The following is a 22,530-nucleotide window of genomic DNA, read 5'->3' as shown; positions in this document are numbered from 1 at the left end:
GGATGTCTTTATGCATCTCAGACTTAACGTGTGCCCAGGAAGCAATCTAAATGCTTCAGTCACACTAGACTCTTTCAGGTCTGAGGTTGAGCCAGGTCGCTCCAGCTTGACCTCTTCTCACCCACCACGTGCTTGGTTCACTTGACTCCCAGGCCTAGGATTTGCCTCATAGCACCCTGCCCTTCTATTTAATGACATCCTGACATTCAAAATTGTATTAAAATATGTAATATTATTTAATGTCTGCCTTCCTTGTTAGATGTTGTGCTCCGTGAAGGGAGTGACTTTGCTTGTTGACTCCTATATCCCCAGGGCCTAGAATAGTTCTTGTCGTATATGATTTTCATGTATTTGCTGAACGAGTGGATGAATGGTGCCAGGGTTGTCACTAAAGCAAGGAGATCTCCATCCTTGTCAGCAGTAACCACATAATTGTGTTGTCCGTTTTGGTATTATATGATGCTGCTTTACACAAATGCCATTAATGTAAAATCTCTCCCTTATGCACAGTCTTTGATTTTCTCCTTGAACTAGACAGTTTTCTTGTGCCACAAGTATTACGTTCATCAGTGACGTTACTAACATGGGCTGAAAGGAATCATACTGTGCTTAGTGCTTCCTGTGCCTTCATGGTTGCTGTCAAGTCCCATTAGATGCATTGATGGGGCTTTATGAGATGTGACATACAAACTGTGCTGTAGGTGTGAAGTTCCCCCCAAGTGACTGTACAGATACCTGCCATTAATTATGTGGGTACAGTTATTCTACTATAGACAGATGGAAATGATCATTTTATGTCAGGCAACATCATTGAAAATTAGAGTTTATAGATTAGTCCTAATGAGGATTTACTAACCATCTGTGCTACTGGTTGTGTTGAACCAGGCATTGCAAACAACTCCTAGGCAGTGCTCTGCATGGCCACAGCAGCTCCCTGGGCTTTGGCTAGAAAGTGTCCACAGTGCCTGGAGATACGCATGCTTTGCTTGTAACAGATACGTGTTCCTTGGCTTGCTTCAGGACCCTCTCTTGACTAAGTTTTTAAAACTTTTCAAGTCTGAGGGGAAAAGCTAACCTAATTTGGAATAGTAGAACTTATAGAGAAGACTTTGTTTTCATCCAGACTTAAAAGTCAGGTTGAATTCTTAAACATATGAGTGATTTTTCTGTTTTATTATGTTCACAGTGACTGCTTTCCCATTAGAGGTTTCTCAAGGTAAATGTGAAAAGGCATGAAAAAGGCAATTGAAGCTGACACTCGTCTTGAAGCAGTTGAGATTTTTACTGCATAATTTTCAGCACTGTCTTTAGGATTAATAAATAAATTTGGGGAGGTCTTTTGTTAAAATGCCTGAATAGTACTAGCAAATTATTCCATATGTGTTCCTAGAACTAATTAAAAACTAGGCTATTGAATACTAAGTTACTTGGTAACCTTTGTGATATTAATTCTGCCTGACATTATTATTAGGGAACATAGGAATGTTCCATGTTCGGCTACCATAGTGACACATCTGCCTTTAAATTGTGCTCCTCATTTTTACTTTTGCCTTTTAAGAGTGTGTGTTCTTATCCACGTACAATTCATGTAGAAAAATTAGGTGGTATAGATAAGTAAAAAGGAAAAAAAAATCACAAGTAATTCCACTATTCTTTTACAGAAACAATCACTGCTAACATTTTGGGGTGTATACTTCTAGATTTTTTTTCTATGCAGGTATGTTTTTATGTGAATATATGTTATTTTAAAAAAGTGGGATTAGGTAATACATAATATCTGAAGTGACTTAATCCATAATTTGGAAGTACTAAGAGTTATTTAATCAAATCCTTATTGTTGGACAGATTTTGTATTCTAGTTAGTGCCACAGTTAGTATTTTTTTTTTACATATACCTGTGTTCCTCTGTCCATTATTTTCTTGCAATTAATTATTAGAAATGGAAATACTAGTCAAAGGAGTATGCAGATTTTAAAGATATTTGATGCATAAATACCAAAAATACAAAATTATATCTATCAGAAGTTTATCAGGGGCTTCCCTGGTGGCGCAGTGGTTGAGAGTCCGCCTGCCGATGCAGGGGACACGGGTTCGTGCCCCGGTCCAGGAAGATCCCACATGCCGTGGAGTGGCTGGGCCCGTGAGCCATGGCCGCTGAGCCTGCGCGTCCGGAGCCTGTGCTCCCCAACGGGAGAGGCCACAACAGTGAGAGGCCCGCGTACCGCAAAAAAAAAAAAAAAAAAAAAAAAACGGTTATCAGAATGGCTGTTTCCTTATTTTCGTGACAAATTTTCAATCTCCATTAATCTGTCTGACAAAAAGTGATATTTTAATTTGCATTTCTATGATTTGCTTATTTTTGTGTTTTGTCTTTTGTGAATTGTGTCCACTGTCATCCTTTACCTTTTATTTGTAAAAATTCTTTGGATTATATCCCCTTGAGAGTTTATAATCATTAGTTTGTAGTTTTTTCATTCATTATTCAACAAGTAACTAATGGTAGCCTGTTTCCAGGATAGCACTAAGTAAGAGTTTGGTGTATTTTGACCTTTCTCCCTGATGATTAATTACAAGCCCCTAGGGAGAGGAAACTCATTTGAACATTAAGCTGTATCAAATATAAATTGAGAAGGCCTATGTGCTGTGAAATACTATTTAAAAATTAGTGACCGAAATGGGGAAAATGTTTTGGGATTAGTTGGTGAGGCACACTTGACTGGGCAGTGTGTCCTAAGGTGTTGGGAAGTCTATGTTAGGCAGCTGTAGCCTTGGGAGAGCCCAGCAGCCAGGGATTAACAGAGGTTTAAGTAGTGGTTCCTTTTAAAGAGGTTTGGTAATCGCCGTTAGGAACACAGAAGCTAAGGGGAAGCTTTTTTTTTATATAAATGTATTTATTTTATTTAATTTTGGCTGTGTTGGGTCTTCATTGCTGTGCGTGGGCTTTCTCTAGTTGCCGCGAGCAGGGCCTACCCTTTGTTGCGTTGCACGGGCTTCTTATTGCTGTGGCTTCTCTTGCTGCAGAGCACAGGCTCTAGGCGCGCAGGCTTCAGTAGTTGTGGCTCGCGGGCTCTAGAGCGCAGGCTCAGTAGTTGTGGCGCACGGGCTTAGCTGCTCCGCGGCATGTGGTATCTTCCCGGTCCAGGGCTCGAACCCGTGTCCCCTGCATTGGCTGGCAGATTTTAATCACTGTGCCACCAGGGAAGCCCTAAGGGGAAGCTTTAAGGCCTGAATCAAGTGGAGTAGGAGAACAGGGAGGACAGAACAATTTCAGTGCCAGAAGAGTGGAGAATCCTATAGGGCAAGAGGGAGCCAGGTGTTATACAGAAACAATAAAGTTGTATCAAGGTGTACTGTAAAGTGTAAAGCCAGGGTTTGGTCATTAAGAAACAAAAAGCCTAGAGTTGAAGGGATAATGGTACTATCCTACAGGTTTGTTGTGAGGAGTAATTGAGATAACAAAGGCCAAATGCTTAGTGTTCTAGTATTCTTGCTACTGCTGTTGATAGTACTATGACTGGTGTTATTGCTATTGTTGCTCTGGAGATTGATGAGAAAGGAGGGCAGACATTTAAGTTGGTCATTAGAGTAATTGTTGGGGGGAGTGAAGCACTTCGGACATGTCTCAAGCCCAGGTCAGCTACAAGTGCTCTCCTTCTCTTTCCTGCCATATGCACTGGAAACTCTATCCTTTTCGCTTTTAAAAGCTGCTGATACTTACTCTTAGTTTTTCTTAGTAGGTAGAGTAGGGTCTATTTACCATCTGCCTATCTCTCTTGAAGTCATAGGATTTAGTGTACAGTTACTGGATTAAAAAAGTAGTAAACACAAGGAGGTTAAAATGTATAAGAAGGATGTTGGCTTTCTGCCATGTTGGCATAACAAGATTTATCCTCTTTGTAGCCAGCTTCCAAGATGGCCCCCAGTGATCTCTGCCTCCTGGTATTTACACCATTGTGTAATCCTCTCGCACATCTGTTTGTGTGGCCAATAGAATATGGTAGAAGTGATGGATCGTTTCCAAGGATAGGTTATAAAAGACATTGTGCCTTCTCCATCCTCCTCTCTCCCCCTCAGTGTCACCCTGCATTGCTGACTCTGAGAGTAGTTAGCTGCCATGTTGTGAATAGCCCACTGGAGAGGCCCACATGGTGAGAAATTGAGGCCTCCTGCCAACAGCTAACAAGGAACCAAGACCTTTAGCTAACTGTGTGACTGAACCTTCTTGAAAGCAGATCCTCCAGCCCTTGTCAGGCTTCCAGCCCTACCTAGACTGCTCTCCATCAACATCTTGACTGCAATCCCTTGAGAGATTCTGAGTCAGAACCACCCAGCCAAGCTGCTCCTTGATTGCTGAACCTTAGAAACTATGTGAAAAAAATAAATGCTTATTTTTTAAGCCATTAAGTTGGGGGTAATGTGTTATGCAGCAGTAATATTCTCTTTCCCCTTAAATAACTTGAGAACATATTAAATATGTGATCAGTGGTTTTTAGACATTGGATGACAGATGGCAGCAGGCTGTGATGCCTGAGAGAATAGAAACAAATGAGGTAAGCCCTTCTATTGCACCAGTTTACAGTAGAGCCTGGAAGTTGTTTACAGGCTGTAGTGCAAGGAGGAATCAAAACAGAGCCCAATTTTGTTGGGATTAGGAAACAGAGATAAGAGTTTAGGAAGGCCAAGGTGGTGGTTAGAGTTGTAGGTCAGAGTACTGGAGAGAAGGGAGCTTTGGGGGAGAGTGGCGAATATATGTTAAGGAGTACACTCGAGCACATACGTATTCTGGAGAGCTGCAGAGGGTTCTTCTTGAGTCTTTGGCTCAGTTCTGATCTGTAGATGCATGGCAGGACCTACTCAAAGTCAGGGAAAGAACTACTGGAAAGCAGTAAGAAAACAGTTTCTGGAGCTCACACAAAACTGGGAATAGTTTGTGTCTCCATTATCTAGAGTGTAAATACCTTGTAATACATTGGAAAGAGTCTTCAGAAGGCTTCAAGTTATCCCAAGTAATTTAACTGTGCACCAGAACAGTCCAACACTGTATAGAGGAATACAACACAATTCAGAACCCAACAATGTAAAGTTCCTAGTGTTTGTCATCCAATTCAAAATTAAAATGCTTGCCTCACCTTGAATAAGGGATAGAGCATCTAGACAGAAGATCAGTAAGGAAATAGAGGACTTGAACAACACTATAAGCTAATTAGACCTAACAGATACATACAAAGCATTCAGCAACAGCAACATACAAATTCCTATTAAGTACACATAAAGCATTCTCCAGGCCATATGTTAGGCCACAAAACAAGTCTCAATATGTTTTGAAAGATTGAAATCATACAAAGTATCTTCTCTGTTCACAGTGGAATGAAGCTAGAAATCAGTGACAGAAAGAGTACCAAAAACCTCAAAAATATGTGGAACTTAAACAGTACACTCTTAAATAACCAAGAGGTCAAAGAAGAAATCATAGGGGAAATTAGAAAATAATTAAAGACAAATGAAAATGAAAACACAATATATGATAATGTATGGGATGCAGTGAAGGCAGTGCTCAGAGGGAAATTTATAGCATTAAACACCTACATTTAAAAAGAACGATCTCAAACAAATAACCTAACTTTTCACCTTAAAAGAACTAGAAAAAGAGCAAAATTAAACCCAAAGCTAGCCAAAGAAAGAAAATGATAAAGATTAAAGTGGAGATAAACAAAATAGAGAATGGGAAACAATATAGGGAATCAGCAAAACTAAAAGTTGGTTCTTTGAAAAGATAACTAAATTGACAGATCTTTAGCTAGACTGACAAAAAGAGCAAAGACGAATATAACTAAAATCAGAAATGAAGGTAGTTACATTACCATGACCTTAAAGAAATTAAAAAGATTATAAGAGAGTACTGTGAACAACAGTTTGGATACCTACATGAAATGGACAAATTTCTGGAAACACAGATTACCAAAACTGACTTAAGAGAAATAGAAAATATCAACAGCCCTATAAGAAGTAAACAGATTGAATCAGTAAAAAAAAAAAATCCCGGGACTTGCCTGGTGGCACAGTGGTTAAGAATGCTCCTGCCAATGCAGGGGACACGGATTCGAGCCCTGGTCCGGGAAGATCCCACATGCCGCAGAGCAACTAAGCCCATATGCCACAACTACTGAGCCTGGGCTCTAGAGTCCACGAGCCACAACTACTGAACCCACAAGCCACAACTATTGAAGCCCGTGCACCTAGAGCTTGTGCTCTGCAACAAGAGAAGCCACTGCAATGATACACCTGCACATGCCGCAACAAAGAGTAGCCCCCGCTCGCCGCAACTTAGAGAAAGCCCGCGTGCAGCAACGAAGACCCATTGCAGCCATAAACAAAGAAACAAATTTATTTAAAAAAAATTCCTCACAAACAAGGAAAAGTCCAGGACCAGATGGCTTCACTGTTGAATTCTACCAAACATTTAAAGAATTAGCACCAGTCCTTCTCAAACTCTTCCAAAACATAGGAGAGGAGGCAATACTTCATAATTCATTGTATGAGGCCAGTATTACTCTGATACCAAAGCCAAACAAAGACACCAGGGGAAAAAACAAACAAACTACAGATCAATATTCCTTATGAATACGATGCAAAACCCCTCAACAAAATACTAACAAACTGAATCCAACAATATATATAAAGGATTATACACCATGACCAAGTGTGATTTATTCCAGGAATGCAAGAGTGGTTCAGCATAGGAAAATCAATCAGTGTAATACACTGCATTAATAGAACAATGGAAAGAAACCCTCACATGATCACCTTTCTGTATCAGTTGATACAGAAAGCATTTGACAAAATCCAACACATGTTCATAATAGAAACACTCAAAAACTAGGAATAGAAGGACACTTCTTCAGCATGATAAAGGGCATTTATGAAAAACTCACAGCTAACATCCAGTTCGATGGTGAAAGACTAAAAACTTTCTCCTTATGTTCAGGGACAAGGCAAGGATGCCTGTCCTCACCACTGCTATTCAACATTGTACTGGAAGTTATAGCCAGAGCAGTTAGACAAGAAAAAGGAATAAAAGACATCCAAATTGGAAGGAATAGGTAAAACTATTTTTATTTGTAGATGACATGTTACCATGTATTGATATATAGAAAATCCCAAAGAATCTACAGAAAACCAAATAGAGCTAACAAATGAATTCAGAAAAGTTGTAAGTACAAGATCACACAAAATACAATTGTGTTTCTGTATACTAGCGGTATAGAATCCAAAAAGGAAATTAAGAAAACAGTTCCATTCATACTAGCATCTAAAAGCATACAGGAATTGAAAGACCTGTACTCTGAAAACTGTACAACACTGTTGAAAGATATTGAAGAAGACCTAAATAAATGGAAAGATATTTAGTGTTTATGGATTTGAAGACTTAACATTAAGATGGCAATACTATGCAAAACAGTGTACATATTCAATATGATGTCTATCAAAATGCCAGTGACCTTTTTTGCAGAACTTGAAAAGCTGATCTTCAACTTATGGAATTTCAGTGGGCCTAAATAGCCAAAACAGTCTTGAAAGAGAACACAGTTGGAGGGTCCCTACCTCCCCCATTTCAAATCATATTGTAAAACTACAGTAATCAAAACAGTGTGGTTCTGGCGTAAGGAAAGAGGTATAGACCAATGGAATAGAATTGAGAGGCTAGAAATAAACTAATGCGTATATAGGCAACTGATTTTTGACAAGATTGCCAAGACCACTCAATGCAGGAAAGAATAATATCTTCAACAGATAGTTCTGGGACAACTGGATGTCCACGTGCAAAAGAATAAACCTGGATCCCTACCTCACACCACATACAAAAATTAACTCAAGATGGATCAAAGACCTAAATATAAGAACTATAACTCTTATAACTCAACAATAAAAAGACAAGTCAGGGACTTTTCTGGTGGTCCAGTGGTTAAGAATCTGCCTTCCAATGGAGGGGATGCGTATTCGATCCCTGGTCGGGGAACTAAGATCCCAGATGCTGTGGGGCAACTAAGCCCCTGTGCACCACAACTGCTGAGCCCGCGTGCTGCAACTGCAGAGCCCATGTGCTCTGGAGCCTGTGTGCCACAACTAGAGAGCCCGTGTGCTCTGGAGCCCACATGCCACAACCAGAGAGAAGCCCACACACCACAACTAGAGAGAAGCCTGCATGCTGCAACGAAGAGCCCACGTGCTGCAACAGAAGATCCTGCGTGCCGCAACTAAGATCCGATGCGGCCAAAAATAAATAAATATTAAAAAAAAAAAAAAACCCAACTAAAAATGGGTAAAGGACTTGAAGAGACAGTTCTCCAAAGAAGATGTACATATGGCCAACATGCACATGAACAAATACTCAACCTCATTAGTAATTAGGGAAATGCAAATGAAAACCACAATTAGTACCCCTTCAGGCTCACTAGGATGGTTAGATTCAAGGAGACCAACAGTAACAAGTGTTGGTGATGATGTGGAGAAATCAGAACACCTGTACAGTGCTGGTGGGAATGTGAAGTGTTTCAGCTTCTGTGGAAAACAGTTTGGCAGTTCTTTAAAAAGTTAAACATACAATTACCATGCAATTCCACTCTAGATGTATACCCAAAAGAATTGAAAACAGGTACTCAAATATAGGTACACACATGTTCATAGTAACACTATTTACGATGGCCAGTTGGTAGAAGCAACCCAAATGGATAGATGACTGGGTAAACAAATTGTGGTACAAACACACCATAGAATATTATTTAGCTGTAAGAAGAGATGATGTACTGATACATAGTACAATGTGGTGAAGCTCAAAAACATTTTGCTAAGTGAAAGAAGCAGACACCAGGGTCACATATTGTCTGATTCCATTTATATGAAATATCTAGAATAAGTAAATCTGTAGAGACAGAGCACAGGTTGGTTGTTGTCAGGTCCTGGGGGTAAGGAGAAAAGGGGAGTAACTGCCTAATGGGTACCGAGTTTATTTTGGTGTGATAAAAATGTTTTGGAACTAGGTAGAGGTGGTTGCACAACATTGTGACTGTACTAAATGCTACGGATGTCTTCACTTTGAAATGGTTAATTTGATGTTATGTCAATTTCAATTAGAAAATTAAAATGCTTGCAAAGAAGCATGAAAATATGACCCATAACTGGGGTAAAAAAAGATCAATCAATAGAAAGAGACCCAGAAATGACAATGATGATTGATTTAGCAGACAAAGCTGTCAAAAGAGTTACTACTAATATGCTGTCAGTGTTCAGGAAGGGAGAAGAAAATAGGAAAATGAAGAGAATAGAAATAAAAGATACAAAAATATGCTTAAATGGAAATTCTAGAAATGAAGAATGTAGTATCTGAAAGAAAAAGATACTTGATGGAATTAATAGCAGATGAGACACTGTAGAAGAAAAGATAAGTGAGCTTGAATATGTAGGAATAACAACTGTCCAAAATGAAGCACAGAGTGAAAAAACTGAAAAAAAAAAATGAACAGCATCTATGAGCTGTTGGATAATATATAGTCTAAGATAAATTAATTAGATTCTCAGGAGAAGGGAGGAGGAACAGGAAAATATTAGAACAAATAATGACTGAATATTTTCTGTGTTTAGTGAACTAAAAAAAAACCCCAAAAAACAAAAAAACTATAAACTCCATAGATCTGTAAAGCTCAATGAATCTGATTTGAAAGAAACATTTAAAAACCCACACTAAGGCACATCATAATCAAATGGCTGAAAATCAGTGTTAGTGAAAGGAAATCTTAAAAGCAGTCAGAGGGAAAAAAAAGACATCAACAGAGAAATAGGGACAAGAATGACAGAGTTTTTGTTGGACACTGCAAGCCAGAAAAGAGTGGAGTGACATTTTTAAAAGACTATAAAATACTTGTCAACTTTGGATTCTGTTTCCACTGAAAATGCTTTCCGAAAAGAAGTGACTTGTCATACAAAGGAACTTACTTACAAAACAGAACTAGACTCACAGACATAGAAAACAAATTTATGGTTAGCAAAGGGGAAAGGCAGAGGAGGGATATATTAGGAGTTTGGGAATAACAGATACACACTACTATATATAAAATAAACAACAAGGACCCACTGTATAGCACAGGGAACTGTATTCTATATCTTGTAATAACCTATAATGGAAAAGAATCTGAAAAGATATAGATATATAACTAAATCACTTTGCTGTGCACCTGAAACTAACACAACATTGTAAATCAACTAAGTTGTAAAACAACTTCAATAAAATAAAAATTTCAGAGGAAACAAAAAAGTGACTTTTTTTGTTTTGTTTTTAAATTTTTAATTGTGGTAAAATATATATAACATAAAATTTACCATTTTAACCATCTTTTTAAAAACTAATTTGTTTCTTTTGGCTGCATTGGGTCTTCGTTGCTTCATGCAGGCTTTCTCTCTATTTGCGGTGAGCGGGGGCTACTCTTCATTGTGGTGTGCGGGCTTCTCGTTGCTGTGGCTTCTCTTGTTGCAGAGCACGGGCTCTAGGCACACAGGCTTCAGTTGTTGTGGCACGCAGGCTCTAGAGCGCAGGCTCAGTAGTTGTGGCACATGGGCTTAGTTTCTCCGCGGCATGTGCGATCTTCCCAGACCAGGGTTGGAACGTGTGCCCTCTGCGTTGGCAGGCGGATTCCCAAGCACTGCGCCACCAGAGAAGTCCCCCCATTTTAACCATTTTTAAGTGTATGGTGGCACTAAGTAGCTGAACAGTGTTGTATAACCATCACCGTCACCAACACCCATCTGCAGAGCTTCTTGATATTCCCAAACTGAAACTCTGTACCCATTAAAACACTAACTCCCCATTCTCCAATCCACCAGCCCCTGTCAACCACCATTCTACTTTCTGTCTTTATGAGTTTGACTGCTCTCAATATCTCATGTAAGTGGAATTGTACAAGTCCCTTTGTGACTGGCTTATTTTACTTAGCATAATGTCTTCGAAGTTCATTCATGTTATAGCACGTGTCACAATTTCCTTTTTAAGGCTGAATAATATTCCATTTTATATATATACCACATTTTATTTATTCACTCATCCATTGGTAGACATTTGGGGTGCTTCCACCTTTTGACTGTTGTGAATAATGCTGCAGTGAACATGGGAGTGCATATATCTGTTCAGGTCCCTGCTTTCTGTTATTCTGGGTCTATTTTTCCAGGAGTGAAATTGCTGGATCCTATGGTAATTCTGTGTTTAATTACTGTTTTCCATAGTGGCTACACGATTTCACATTCCCACTAATAATGAACAAGGGTTCCAAGTTCCCCATATCCTCACCAATACTTATTTTTTTCCTCCCTCCCTTCCTTCCTTTCTTTTTTTGGTAATGGCTATCTTACTAGGTATGAAGTGGTATCTTATGGTTTTCATTTGCATTGCTTTGATACTAGTGATTTTAATATCTTTTCACGTGCTTGTCGGCTGTTTGTATATCATTATTGGAGAAATGTCTATGCAAATTCCTTACTCAGTACTCCCCCACTACAAGAAAAATTATAAAGAATGTCCTTCAGGGGCTTCCCTGGTGGCGCAGTGGTTGAGAGTCCACCTGCCGATGGCAGGGGACACGGGTTCGTGCCCCGGTCTGGGAAGATCCCACATGCCGCGGAAAGGCTGGGCCCGTGAGCCATGGCCGCTGAGCCTGTGCGTCTGGAGCCTGTGCTCCACAACGGGAGAGGCCATAACAGTGAGAGGCCCGCGTACCGCAAAAAACAAAAACAAAACAAAACAAAACAAAATGTCCTTCAGGCAGCAGGAAAATGAAAAAGATGCGAAAAGCAGAAATGGTAATTACTTGGGTAAATGTCTAAGTTTTTTTTAAATTAATCTTTCTAAAAGGTAATTTATTGTTTAAAGCAAAAATATGAAGGTACTGTGTGGCTTTTACATAAAATTACAACGCATAATAACAGTAGCTTGAAGGTTGAGGGAGAAAGGGAAGGATGTTATTAAAGATTCTAATGCCCTTGATTAGGTGGTATAATATAAAGGTAGACTATGATAAGTTAAAGGTATATATAGTAAACTCTAAAGCAGCCAGTAAAAGAGCAAAACAAAAAGTGATAACTAATAAGCCAAAAAAAGTAGATAGAATTGAATATACAAAATAATTCAGCAGAAACCACAAAAAGATGAAGGGAACAAAGACCAGATGGGAAAAATATAAAATAAATAGCAGGATGATAGGCTCAAACCTAATGATATGTATAATCACATTAAATGTAGATAGTCTGGTGTTGCTTCAGCAGCACATATATTAAAATTGGAATGATACAGAGAAGATGTACAAATTATGACACATAAATTTGTGTAGCGTTTGATATTTTTAAAACAGTAAATAGTCTAAACGTCCCAATTTAAAGGCTAAAATTGGATTAAAAAGCAAGACCCAACCATATATTTGCCTGTAAGAAATAGTAACTATAAACACAAATAGGTTAAAAATAATGAAAAAGATATAACATGCTAACTTAGTTGAAAGAAACTTGGAGTTTCTTTAATAAAACTTGGTTTTATTAATATCAAAATAGATTTGAGAGCAAGGAATATTTATTACCTGGTAAAAATAAGATCATTTCATAACAATAAAGGGATCAGTTAATTAAGAGGACATACCAATGCTAAATACTTACGTACCTAAGCTCAAAACAAATGAAGCAAAAACTAATAGAAATTCAAGGAAACATTCACAATTATAGTCAGAGATTTCAGTAACCCCTCTCAATAATTGATATAACAAATGGACAGAAAAATTACAAAGATATAGCTAACTTGAGTAACACTGTCAACTTGACCTGGCTGCATTTACAGACCACTTTACTCAAGAAGAGCAGAATAGGGCTTCCCTGGTGGCGCAGTGGTTGAGGGTCTGCCTGGCGATGCAGGGGACACAGGTTCGTGCCCCGGTCTGGGAAGATCCCACATGCCGTGGAGCGGCTGGGCCCGTGAGCCATGGCTGCTGAGCCTGTGCATCCGGAGCCTGTGCTCCGCAACGGGAGAGGCCGCAACCGTGAGACGCCCGCGTACCGCAAAAAAAAAAAAAAAAAAGAAGAGCAGAATACACATTTGTTCAGAAGTTCACACAGAACATTTACCAAGATAGACTATATATTCTGGGCCATAAAACAAGTCTCAATAAATTCAAAAGGATTCAACTCATACAAAGAATCTTCTCAGCTCACAGTGCAGTTAAATTAGAAATCATTAATAGAAAGATCCTTGGAAAATCCCCAATATTTGGAAATTAAATAGCATGCTTATAAGTAATTCATGATTAAAAGAAGAAATCAAAAGGGAAATTATAAAGTATTTTAAACTGAGTAAGAACAGAAGCACAACGTATTAGAAGATGCTGCGAAAACAGTACTTAGTGGGAAATCTGTAGCTCTAAATATCTATACTAGAAAGGAAGAAAGGTCTCAAATAAATGACTTTAATTTCCACCTTAATAATGTAGAAAAGAACAGATCCCAAAGGGAGCAGAAGAAAATAAGAGATAATCTGAATAACGCTATATGTAGTAAAGATACTGAAATTTGTACTTAAAAAATGTTCTCACAAAGAAAACTCCAGGTTCAGATAGTTTCACTGGTGAATTGTACTAAATACTATAGGAAGAGATAATATCGATTCTACACAAGCTTTTCAAAAATATTTGAAGTGGAGGGAATGTTTTCCAAAGACTTTGATGTCAGCATTACTGGGATACCAGAACGAGGCAAAGACATTCCAAGGAAACTACAGAACAATACTACTCACAAACATAGATGTACAAAATTTAAACAGAATTTTAGCAAATCAAATTCAACAAAATTTTAAAAGGATATTATGTCATGACCATGTGGGATTTATCCCAGGAATGTAAGGTTGGTTTAACATTCAAAAAAATCAAATAATATATATAATTCCCCACATTAACAAAGTAAACAGTAAAAAGCACAGTCATTTCAATAGATGCAGAAAAATCATTTGACTAATCCAGTAACCATTCCTGATTTTTAAAAAAGCCTTCAGTAAACCAGGAATAGAAATGAACTTCCTCAGTATGAAAATGGGCATCCATGACAAGCTTTGTTGGCTGATATTATTGGTGGAAAGATTGGACACTTTTTTTCTAAAATTAGAAACAAGTTAGAGATGTCTACTTTCATCAGTCCTATTCAGCATTGTCCTGGAGGTTGTAGCTAGTGCAGTAGGGCAAGAAAAGGAAATACATGGTATTCACGTTGCAAAGAAAGGAATAAAACTGTCCTAATTCACAGATTACCTGATTTTCTATGCAGAAAATTTGATGGACTTCTACTAGATCTAATGAATCAGTATAGTAAGATTGAAGGATACAAGATCAATATGCAAAAATTGGTTGTACTTCTGTACATTAGCAAGGAACAATCTGAAAAAAAACCCATTTACAACAGTATCAAAAATATGAAATACATATATGGATAAATACAACAAAGTAAGTTAAAAGAATATGTTCAGTAATATAAAATACTGCTGAAATGAAAGGATACCTAAGTAAGTTGAGAGATCCATTTGATCCTCATTATTCATGTATTCTGTATTTGTGAATTGGTCTATTCGCTAAAATTTATATGTAACCCCAAAATAATACTTGCAACGCTTTTGTGATCATTTGCTGACACCTGCAGAGTGGTGAAAAATTTGAGTTGCCCTTTGTGCGCAATCTGAACTGAGGCTGAACAAGGTGACACTCTGCTTTCTTGTTTCAGTTCTCCTGCAATAAGCAAGCGTCCCGGTTTATTTAGTGCCACATTTTTCACATTTTTGTGCTTTTTGTTGGTGATTTGGCTGTTTAAAATGGCCCCCAGGCGTAGTGCTGAAGTGCTTTGTATTGTCCCTGAGCACAGGAAGGCTGTGATATGCCTTAGGGGTAAGATGTATGTGTTTAGATAAACTTCATTCAGGCAGGAGTTACTGTTTTGAGTTCAGTATTAGTGATACAACAGTACACATTAAGTAAGGGATTTTAGCCAGAAACACACATAAAACAGTGTTATTTATTAATTGACTAACAAAAAATGTTATGACCAAGGGCTTACCGGAACCTAACCTTTTATTTCCTCAGAAGCAGTGATTCAGTATTTGATAGTTTACTGTTTGCAGGAACATTAAAAAACATAGCTATCATTGAGATATCATCATCTCAATAATGAGAATTGACTATATGTCATGTACGCAGGTTGGAAGGCTCAACTTTGTTAAAATTTCACCACATTAATCTGTAAATTCAGGGGAATTCTATTCTAATCCTTGAAGGCATTTTTGCCTAAAATAATTTCACATGGAATTACAAGAACTTAGAATATCTAAAACAACTTTGAAAAAGAACAGTATTGGGGAGCCAACACTGCCTAATTTCAAGAATTTTTATAAAGCTATGGTAAAAATTGCATTTGCATAAAAATGGACAAACAGATCAATGAAACAGAATAGGTAGTCCAGAAATAAACATACTTACATATAGATAACTGATTTTTGGCAAAACCACAAAAGCAATACAGTGGGAAAAATATAGCCTTTTCCACCAGTAGTGCTTGAACATTGGATATCAATATACAAAAAATGAAATTTAATCTATACTTTGCACCATGTAGAAAAATTAATTCAAAATGGTTCAGAGACCTAACTTTGCAACCTAAAGCTTCTAGAAGAAAACACAGGAGAAAATCTTTGAGACCTCAGATAGGTAATGATTTCTTAGATACAACATCAAAAGCACAATCTATAACTGAACAAATTGATACATTAGACATTATTAAAATTAAAGTCTGCTTTTTGAAAGACTCTGGTAAGAGAATGAAAAGAGACGCCACACCTACTAGAGAATGGACTTGAGGATATGGGGAGGGGGAAGGGTAAGCTGTGACAAAGCGAGAGAGAGGCATGGACATATATACACTACCAAACGTAAAATAGGTAGCTAGTGGGAAGCAGCCGCATAGCACAGGGAGATCAGCTCGGTGCTTTGTGACCACCTAGAGGGGTGGGATGGGGGGGTGGGAGGGAGGGAGACGCAAGAGGGAAGAGATATGGGAACATAGGTATATGTATAACTGATTCACTCTGTTATAAAGCAGAAACTAACACACCATTGCAAAGCAATTATACTCCAATAAAGATGTTAAAAAAAAAAAAAGGAAAGAGATGCCACATACTGGGAAAAATTTTTTGCCAAGCATATTCCTGATTAATGACTTGTATTTAGAATATACAAAGAACTCTTCAGATAAAACAATAAGAAAAAGAAATGACCTAATTAAGAATATTCAGATAGACACTGTACTTCATATATATATAAATGTAGATTACATATAAACAAATGAAAAGATGCTCAACATTATTAGTTTTGAGGGAAATGCTAATTAAAACCACAATGAGATACCATTACACACCTATTAGAATGGCTAGAGTTAAGGAGACTGACCATTACACACCTATTAGAATGGTTAGAGTTAAGGAGACTGACCGTGCCAAATGTTGGTAAGGCCATACTATGTTTTAGCAGTGTTTAAATCCCAAGGTGGCTTCACTTGGAAAAGTCAGAGATTGTAGACATGACACTATGGTCTGCTTTGAATCAGGTCCTTGGGCATCTTCTTTCTGTCAGAACCTTGGTACATACTTTAGAAGGGACAACAGTAATTAAGAGTCTAACACTTAACACTGTAAACTGTTTACAACATTTGGTATGGCTCTGTAGAATAATTTTTTAGGTATAAAAGTTATGCATATTCAAAAAAAAGTAAAGACAAAAAGGTAAAACAATGCAGTACTTCAAAGCAGAAAGTGAACACCCCCCTGCTGCCAGTCCCGCTTCTTTAATGCATGCACATGTTTGATTTAAAGAAAATAAAAATAAGATTAGACAATGAGCTGTTACAGCTTTTTTCATTCAACATTTTGTAATTTTTTCCCATGTCACTACATCATTCTTTTTTCAAAGCTGCATAGTCCATTGTAGCTTAGGTAGCCAGTCAATTACTGATGGATAATATTTAGGTTGTTTATAGCTCTTGCAATTACAGTCTTACTATGTAGGTTGTCATTGTGTATCTTATGCGAGTGTTCCTGCAGTATGAATTACCTAGACGTACAATTTCTGTTTTAAAGATAGATGCAATTGAAAAACTTTAATCAATATTCCCAGATTGCCCGCCAAAAAATTTGTACTTATTTATGTTTGTATCGATAGAATTTGCACCCATTTTCACACATCCTTGTCAATACTTATCTGATTTTTTTTTCATTTTATCAGTCTCATGGAGTAAATTATATCTTATTGGAATTCAAATTTTTATTTCTTTAAACACTAGCTTTTTGAACAGGTGTTTACTCAATACATTATATGAATTGATTTTGCATTTTTTTCTGTTGGATTTTTTAAAAAAATTGATTTATGTCATCTTCATATTTTATGGATTTTATTTTTATCCTCTTCAGTTTTTCTTCACATGTTACAAGTATTTCTTCCCTAGTTTGTTGACATTTTTTAGTGTCATTCATGGTGTGTTCTGCTCTATAGAGGTTTTACATTTTTTGTGTTGTTAAATCTGTCAGTTTATCCCATTATGTCTTTTAGGTTTCTTATCTAGAAAAGCCTTCTATGTTACAGGATTATGACAGATATTTAGCCAAGTTTTCTTGTGCTTTTGTCATATTTTTATATTCTGCATTTGAATACTTTTGGAATTTATTTTTGTGTCTATATGAGCTAGGAACTTTAATTTTTCTTAATTAACAGACAATTATAATAGAGCAGTTTGATCCTTGGGTGGTGATTTTGCTTGGACCACCTTAGGTTATGGTCTAATTTGAAGTTATAATATAACTTGGACAGACAGTTATATTTCTATGGACAGACAGTTATATTTCTGCTAGAAGGCAAGAACCTGTGGAAGGTAAATTCCTTGCTTTTTTGACTCTGTTTTCTTTCTTTTTATTTTACTTGGGAATTAGGAAGAGTCCCTTCCAATAGCAGGGAATAGGGAAAGGGGAGCCAGCAAAGAGACATAGAAACTGTGTCCAAGTCACTTTCTGGGACCAGGGATGGAAACGAATTCTTCTGTGGAGAGACTTGGCTCGGCAGGTGAGGTAGACTATGATTTACTAGCAACAGCTCTGGCCATGATTTAACTACCTTAAAAATGTTGCTACTCTAAGTTCTGGCTTAGGAAACTTGGTGTTTTGGTGGATTCTGGTCACACAGTTTTTTCTGCTATATCCTATTCTGCATTTATAGTCTGCTAATGATCTACTTGAATTTGCCAGAATGTGATGTGTTTATTGTGCTTTCTCCTGCATGTGTGCTCTGGAAAAGCCTGGACTGTCTTTCTCTCTTTCTTCCTTGCTAACTTGGTGAATGCCTACTTTCCTTAACTAATCTAATCAGCACCTCTTGAAACGTACCTTTCAACACCCCGTTCACCTAAGGAGTCCCTTCTAACAGCCTTATTATAGAACTTTTCATGTTGTAGTTTAGTTTATTTGTTTCTCGTATGTGTCTGTTTTTCTACCAGACTCTGAGCTCCTTTGGAACAGGGATTTTGCCTGTTAATTGAAAACTGTGAACTGCATTATCTTGGTTCATTTTGAAGATTCAAGTCCCACAGAGTCCAGGACATTTTATAAAGATATAAAAACAATCTATCGCAAAAGATTTATGTCTCTGTTTTGCTGAGTGTGCAGATCCTGTTATTATGAAAAGCTATTTTACCAGTGTTACGTATCAAAGTTATGGAGAGTTACATGTAAACAAATTTTATATCAATAAAGGTAGAATATTCCCTAACAAAAATATGAGAAATCTTAAATGTAATTTATATCACACTTGGGGATTTTTCAGTGGAAACAAACTTAATATGTTACAGTAAGTCGAAAAAATAATAACAAATACCTGCTTTTTATAGAGTATTAAAGAAGTATATTTGTATGAATAAAATCAACTTATCCTAACGAACATTTTAACTCAGAATATTTTAGCTTAGGAAGCCATGGAAAAAGTTTATAAAGTATCTCTGTATGCATATTTGATGATAGTGTGCTTTAACAGATTACTTATAAGCAGAATAATAATGCATTCTTATTGTTAACAGTATCTTACGTCATTTCATTCAACCAATACCATAGTCCACTAATACGAAAACAACTATTATTTCTGTTTTACTGTCCAGGAAAGTGAGATTTGAGTACTTTCTCAAGGTTACGTAGATATCAGTCAGTGGCAGAGATATCCAAAACAGGTTCTTAAATAGATGGCATTTGTTCTCTCAAAAGCAAAGTTTTAGAATTGTGAAATTCATTACCATTAATTTTATTTACTTCTAAGTAGGTATCTACTATTCCAGCCACCAAATTGACTTGAAGCCTATTTCAAAATAGCTTCGTTGAGGACATTCTTAAGTCTCGTGAAAATGTATACTTATGCAACAGTGTACATATTTCTCACTTTTTGTACTTGTTGACTTTTCTAAAAAGTAATATATAAATTAAGTTGATAGGTCCCCAATTTTCTTTTTTTTTTTTTGCGGTACGCGGGCCTCTCACTGTTGTGGCCTCTCCCGTTGCGGAGCAAAGGCTCCGGACGCGCAGGCTCAGCGGCCATGGCTCACAGGCCCAGCCGCTCCGCAGCACGTGGGATCTTCCCAGACCGGGGCACGAACCCGGATCCCCTGCATCGGCAGGCAGACTCTCAACTACTGTGCCACCAGGGAAGCCCGATAGATCCCAATTTTTATAGACCAATTTGTTTTGTAATTTTGTAGATATTTTGTCAAAATTTTGGTTTAATTTTGATATTACTGCTCTACCATTGATCTCTGTCAAGTAGTTAATCAGATTTCAGATTGAATAGAGGAACAACTATGGAAAATAAAATTTTAATCATTTTGTAAAATAAAACATATGAACTAGAACTAATTATTTTTAAATTTACCAACTTTAAATGTTTGGGTTTTAGTTATAAAGTTTTATCAAAGTGAGATCTTACATGTATTTTGCACACCTTTCACACCAAAACTTACATCACACATTAAATCCATTGTGGGATTTCCTTAATGGATTCCATGAGTCCATTATTGGATTCATGTTATTTTTATGAAGCAGAAAGTTAGAATTAATGGAATATAAGTTTAATACCATGTTATTAGCACTTTCCTTTAAAGAATTTAGATCAGATTTTCTTACCAAGTTTACAGAGCTATAAACTTATCTTTTTTTTTTTTTTTTTTTTTTTTTGCGGTACGCGGGCCTCTCACTGTTGTGGCCTCTCCCATTGCGGAGCACAGGCTCCGGACGCGCAGGCTCAGCGGCCATGGCTCACGGGCCCTGCCGCTCCGCGGCATGTGGGATCTTCCCGGACCGGGGCACGAACCTGTGTCCCCTGAATTGGCAGGCGGACTCTCAACCACTGCGCCACCAGGGAAGCCCTAAACTTATCATTTTAATGACATTTAAACATATTTAAATCCTAGGCTATTAATTTTTATACTGTAAAATATAAAATTTTTATATTTTATGTCACATTGTTCTTGGTATGCTCCTAATATTTTTTCCATCATAATAGATGAATATGCAGCATTACTAAGTTATGAAAATTGTTATAGTAGCAGTATAAATGCTATTTTAGTGTTATGCAAAATTGACTCATTTTTACTAGACTTCAGTATTTTCTCATTTTCATTCTTCTCATTTTCATTCTTCTTTTGCTTTTTGATATTCAGGTAGCTGTGTTGTCTACTGTACTTGAGTATTTAATGCCATGGTATGCAAGGACCAAAATTGATCATAGTACCAGGTCACCTTATATTTTATGTAATGACTGACTTTCTGGTACAGTTTATAAAATGTTTATTTGAATGATATACAATGGAATAAGTAAAATGCAGATTTCTTCAACCTCTCTTGACTAATATTCTTTGCCTTTTTGTGCTGTTCCAAAAAGTAATAATTGCTAGGTTTATTTATTTATTTTTGGTTTGTAAGCCACTTAGAATGGTTTAATTGTAGAATTAGCTGTCAGCTGTATTGGTCCTACAGTTGATTGCTTAGATTTTTTTTTTAAACTTATGCCTTATTAGGCAATTATAAAATAGTTTCTTAATCATAATGATTGTGATCAAGTTATTATACCAAATTGTTAGTCCTGTAGAGGGTATTAAAAAGTTAATTAAAAGTATTAAAAAGAATACTATTTTCTAATTAAACCTTGCCATGGAAAGTTTATAGATGAAGTTCCTAAAATCTGCTATTTCCATTTATTTAATGTATTCCCTATGTATTGTGACTGAAGTTTAATTGAGCAGGAAGTAATCCATTTGCATGTTTTATGCTTGGGTTTTAAAGTGTTTTTTAACATTGATTCATGGGAGATGAAAGAAAAACTAAAAAGCAGTTAAATATGTCTGTAAATGAGATGAGGGAGAAATATAGGATAAAATACTGTAGTGTTAGGAAAATATTCTGAAGCTGTAATAATAATTGTGGTAGAATTTAAAGTACCATGCATTTAAGAATCTTAACCTTATAACAATCTGTGAGTTAGTTAAGTAGGATAGATTATTGCCCTTATTTTATAGATAAAGAATAGTAGGCTTAGTAAATTTAAGTAAAAATTATTAAGACATTTCAGGTTAGGGAAGGATTTCTTGAGGCAGAAAAGGCCCAGACCATAAAAGATTGATATTATGCATAAAATAATCAGTAGAAAAAAGGACAGAAGCAGTTCCCAGAAGAGGAAACCCAAATGATCAAAAACAAAGTTTTGTCAAACATCAGATTGTCAGAGATTAAAATATCTGACTATGCTGCGTGTTTTCAAGGTTGAAGGGAAATAGTAATTCTCATGCTGCCAGGGGAAGGTAATTTGGTACATTCCTTCTGCGTGCTGTTTGCTAGCATGTTTTAATTTGTAAGAGTGAAGAATTGGAAACAACCTAAATGTCTGCTATCAGTAGGGAGAAGATTAAAAAATTTATGATAAAATGTTGTGATGGAAATTATACAGCAGTTAAAAGTAATGCACTGGATCTATGTAAGTTAACTCTCTAAAACATAATGAAGGGGCTTCCCTGGTGGCGCAGTGGTTGAGAGTCCGCCTGCCGATGCAGGGGACATGGGTTCGTGCCCCAGTCTGGGAAGATCCCACATGCCGCGGAGCGGCTGGGCCCGTGAGCCATGGCCGCTGAGCCTGCGCGTCTGGAGCCTGTGCTCCGCAATGGGAGAGGCCACAACAGTGAGAGGCCCGCGTACAGCCAAAAAAAAAAACAAAAAAAAAAAACAAAAAAAAACCATAATGAAAAGTGAAGAAAATAGTGAAAATGATATGTTTATTATATTACTATTTATGTGAACTCTAAAACTACATATATCAATACTGTGTATTTTTTCATGGATATGCATGCATTCATACAAATGTATTTTAGAATATTCTGGAGGGATATATTTTAAATTCA

The 22,530-nt window shown here is 37.0% G+C and overlaps 1 protein-coding gene and 1 pseudogene across 1 annotated transcript in view; both read left to right on the top strand.

Annotated features, from left to right (window-relative positions):
- Nucleotides 1-22,530, top strand: part of STAU2 (staufen double-stranded RNA binding protein 2) — a 291,470-nt gene that overhangs the window by 8,845 nt on the left and 260,095 nt on the right. The window contains exon 3 of the mRNA XM_060127718.1: nt 18,038-18,167. Within this exon, the coding sequence (XP_059983701.1) occupies nt 18,128-18,167 (40 nt within the window). The 5' untranslated portion in view covers nt 18,038-18,127. The remainder of the gene's footprint in view (nt 1-18,037; nt 18,168-22,530) is intronic.
- Nucleotides 12,292-12,385, top strand: LOC132508463 (U6 spliceosomal RNA; annotated as a pseudogene).

The sequence above is a fragment of the Lagenorhynchus albirostris genome, chromosome 17 (assembly GCF_949774975.1).
Source record: "Lagenorhynchus albirostris chromosome 17, mLagAlb1.1, whole genome shotgun sequence".
NCBI classification, from domain to species: domain Eukaryota; kingdom Metazoa; phylum Chordata; class Mammalia; order Artiodactyla; family Delphinidae; genus Lagenorhynchus; species Lagenorhynchus albirostris.
This window is presented reverse-complemented; position numbering and strand designations above follow the sequence as displayed.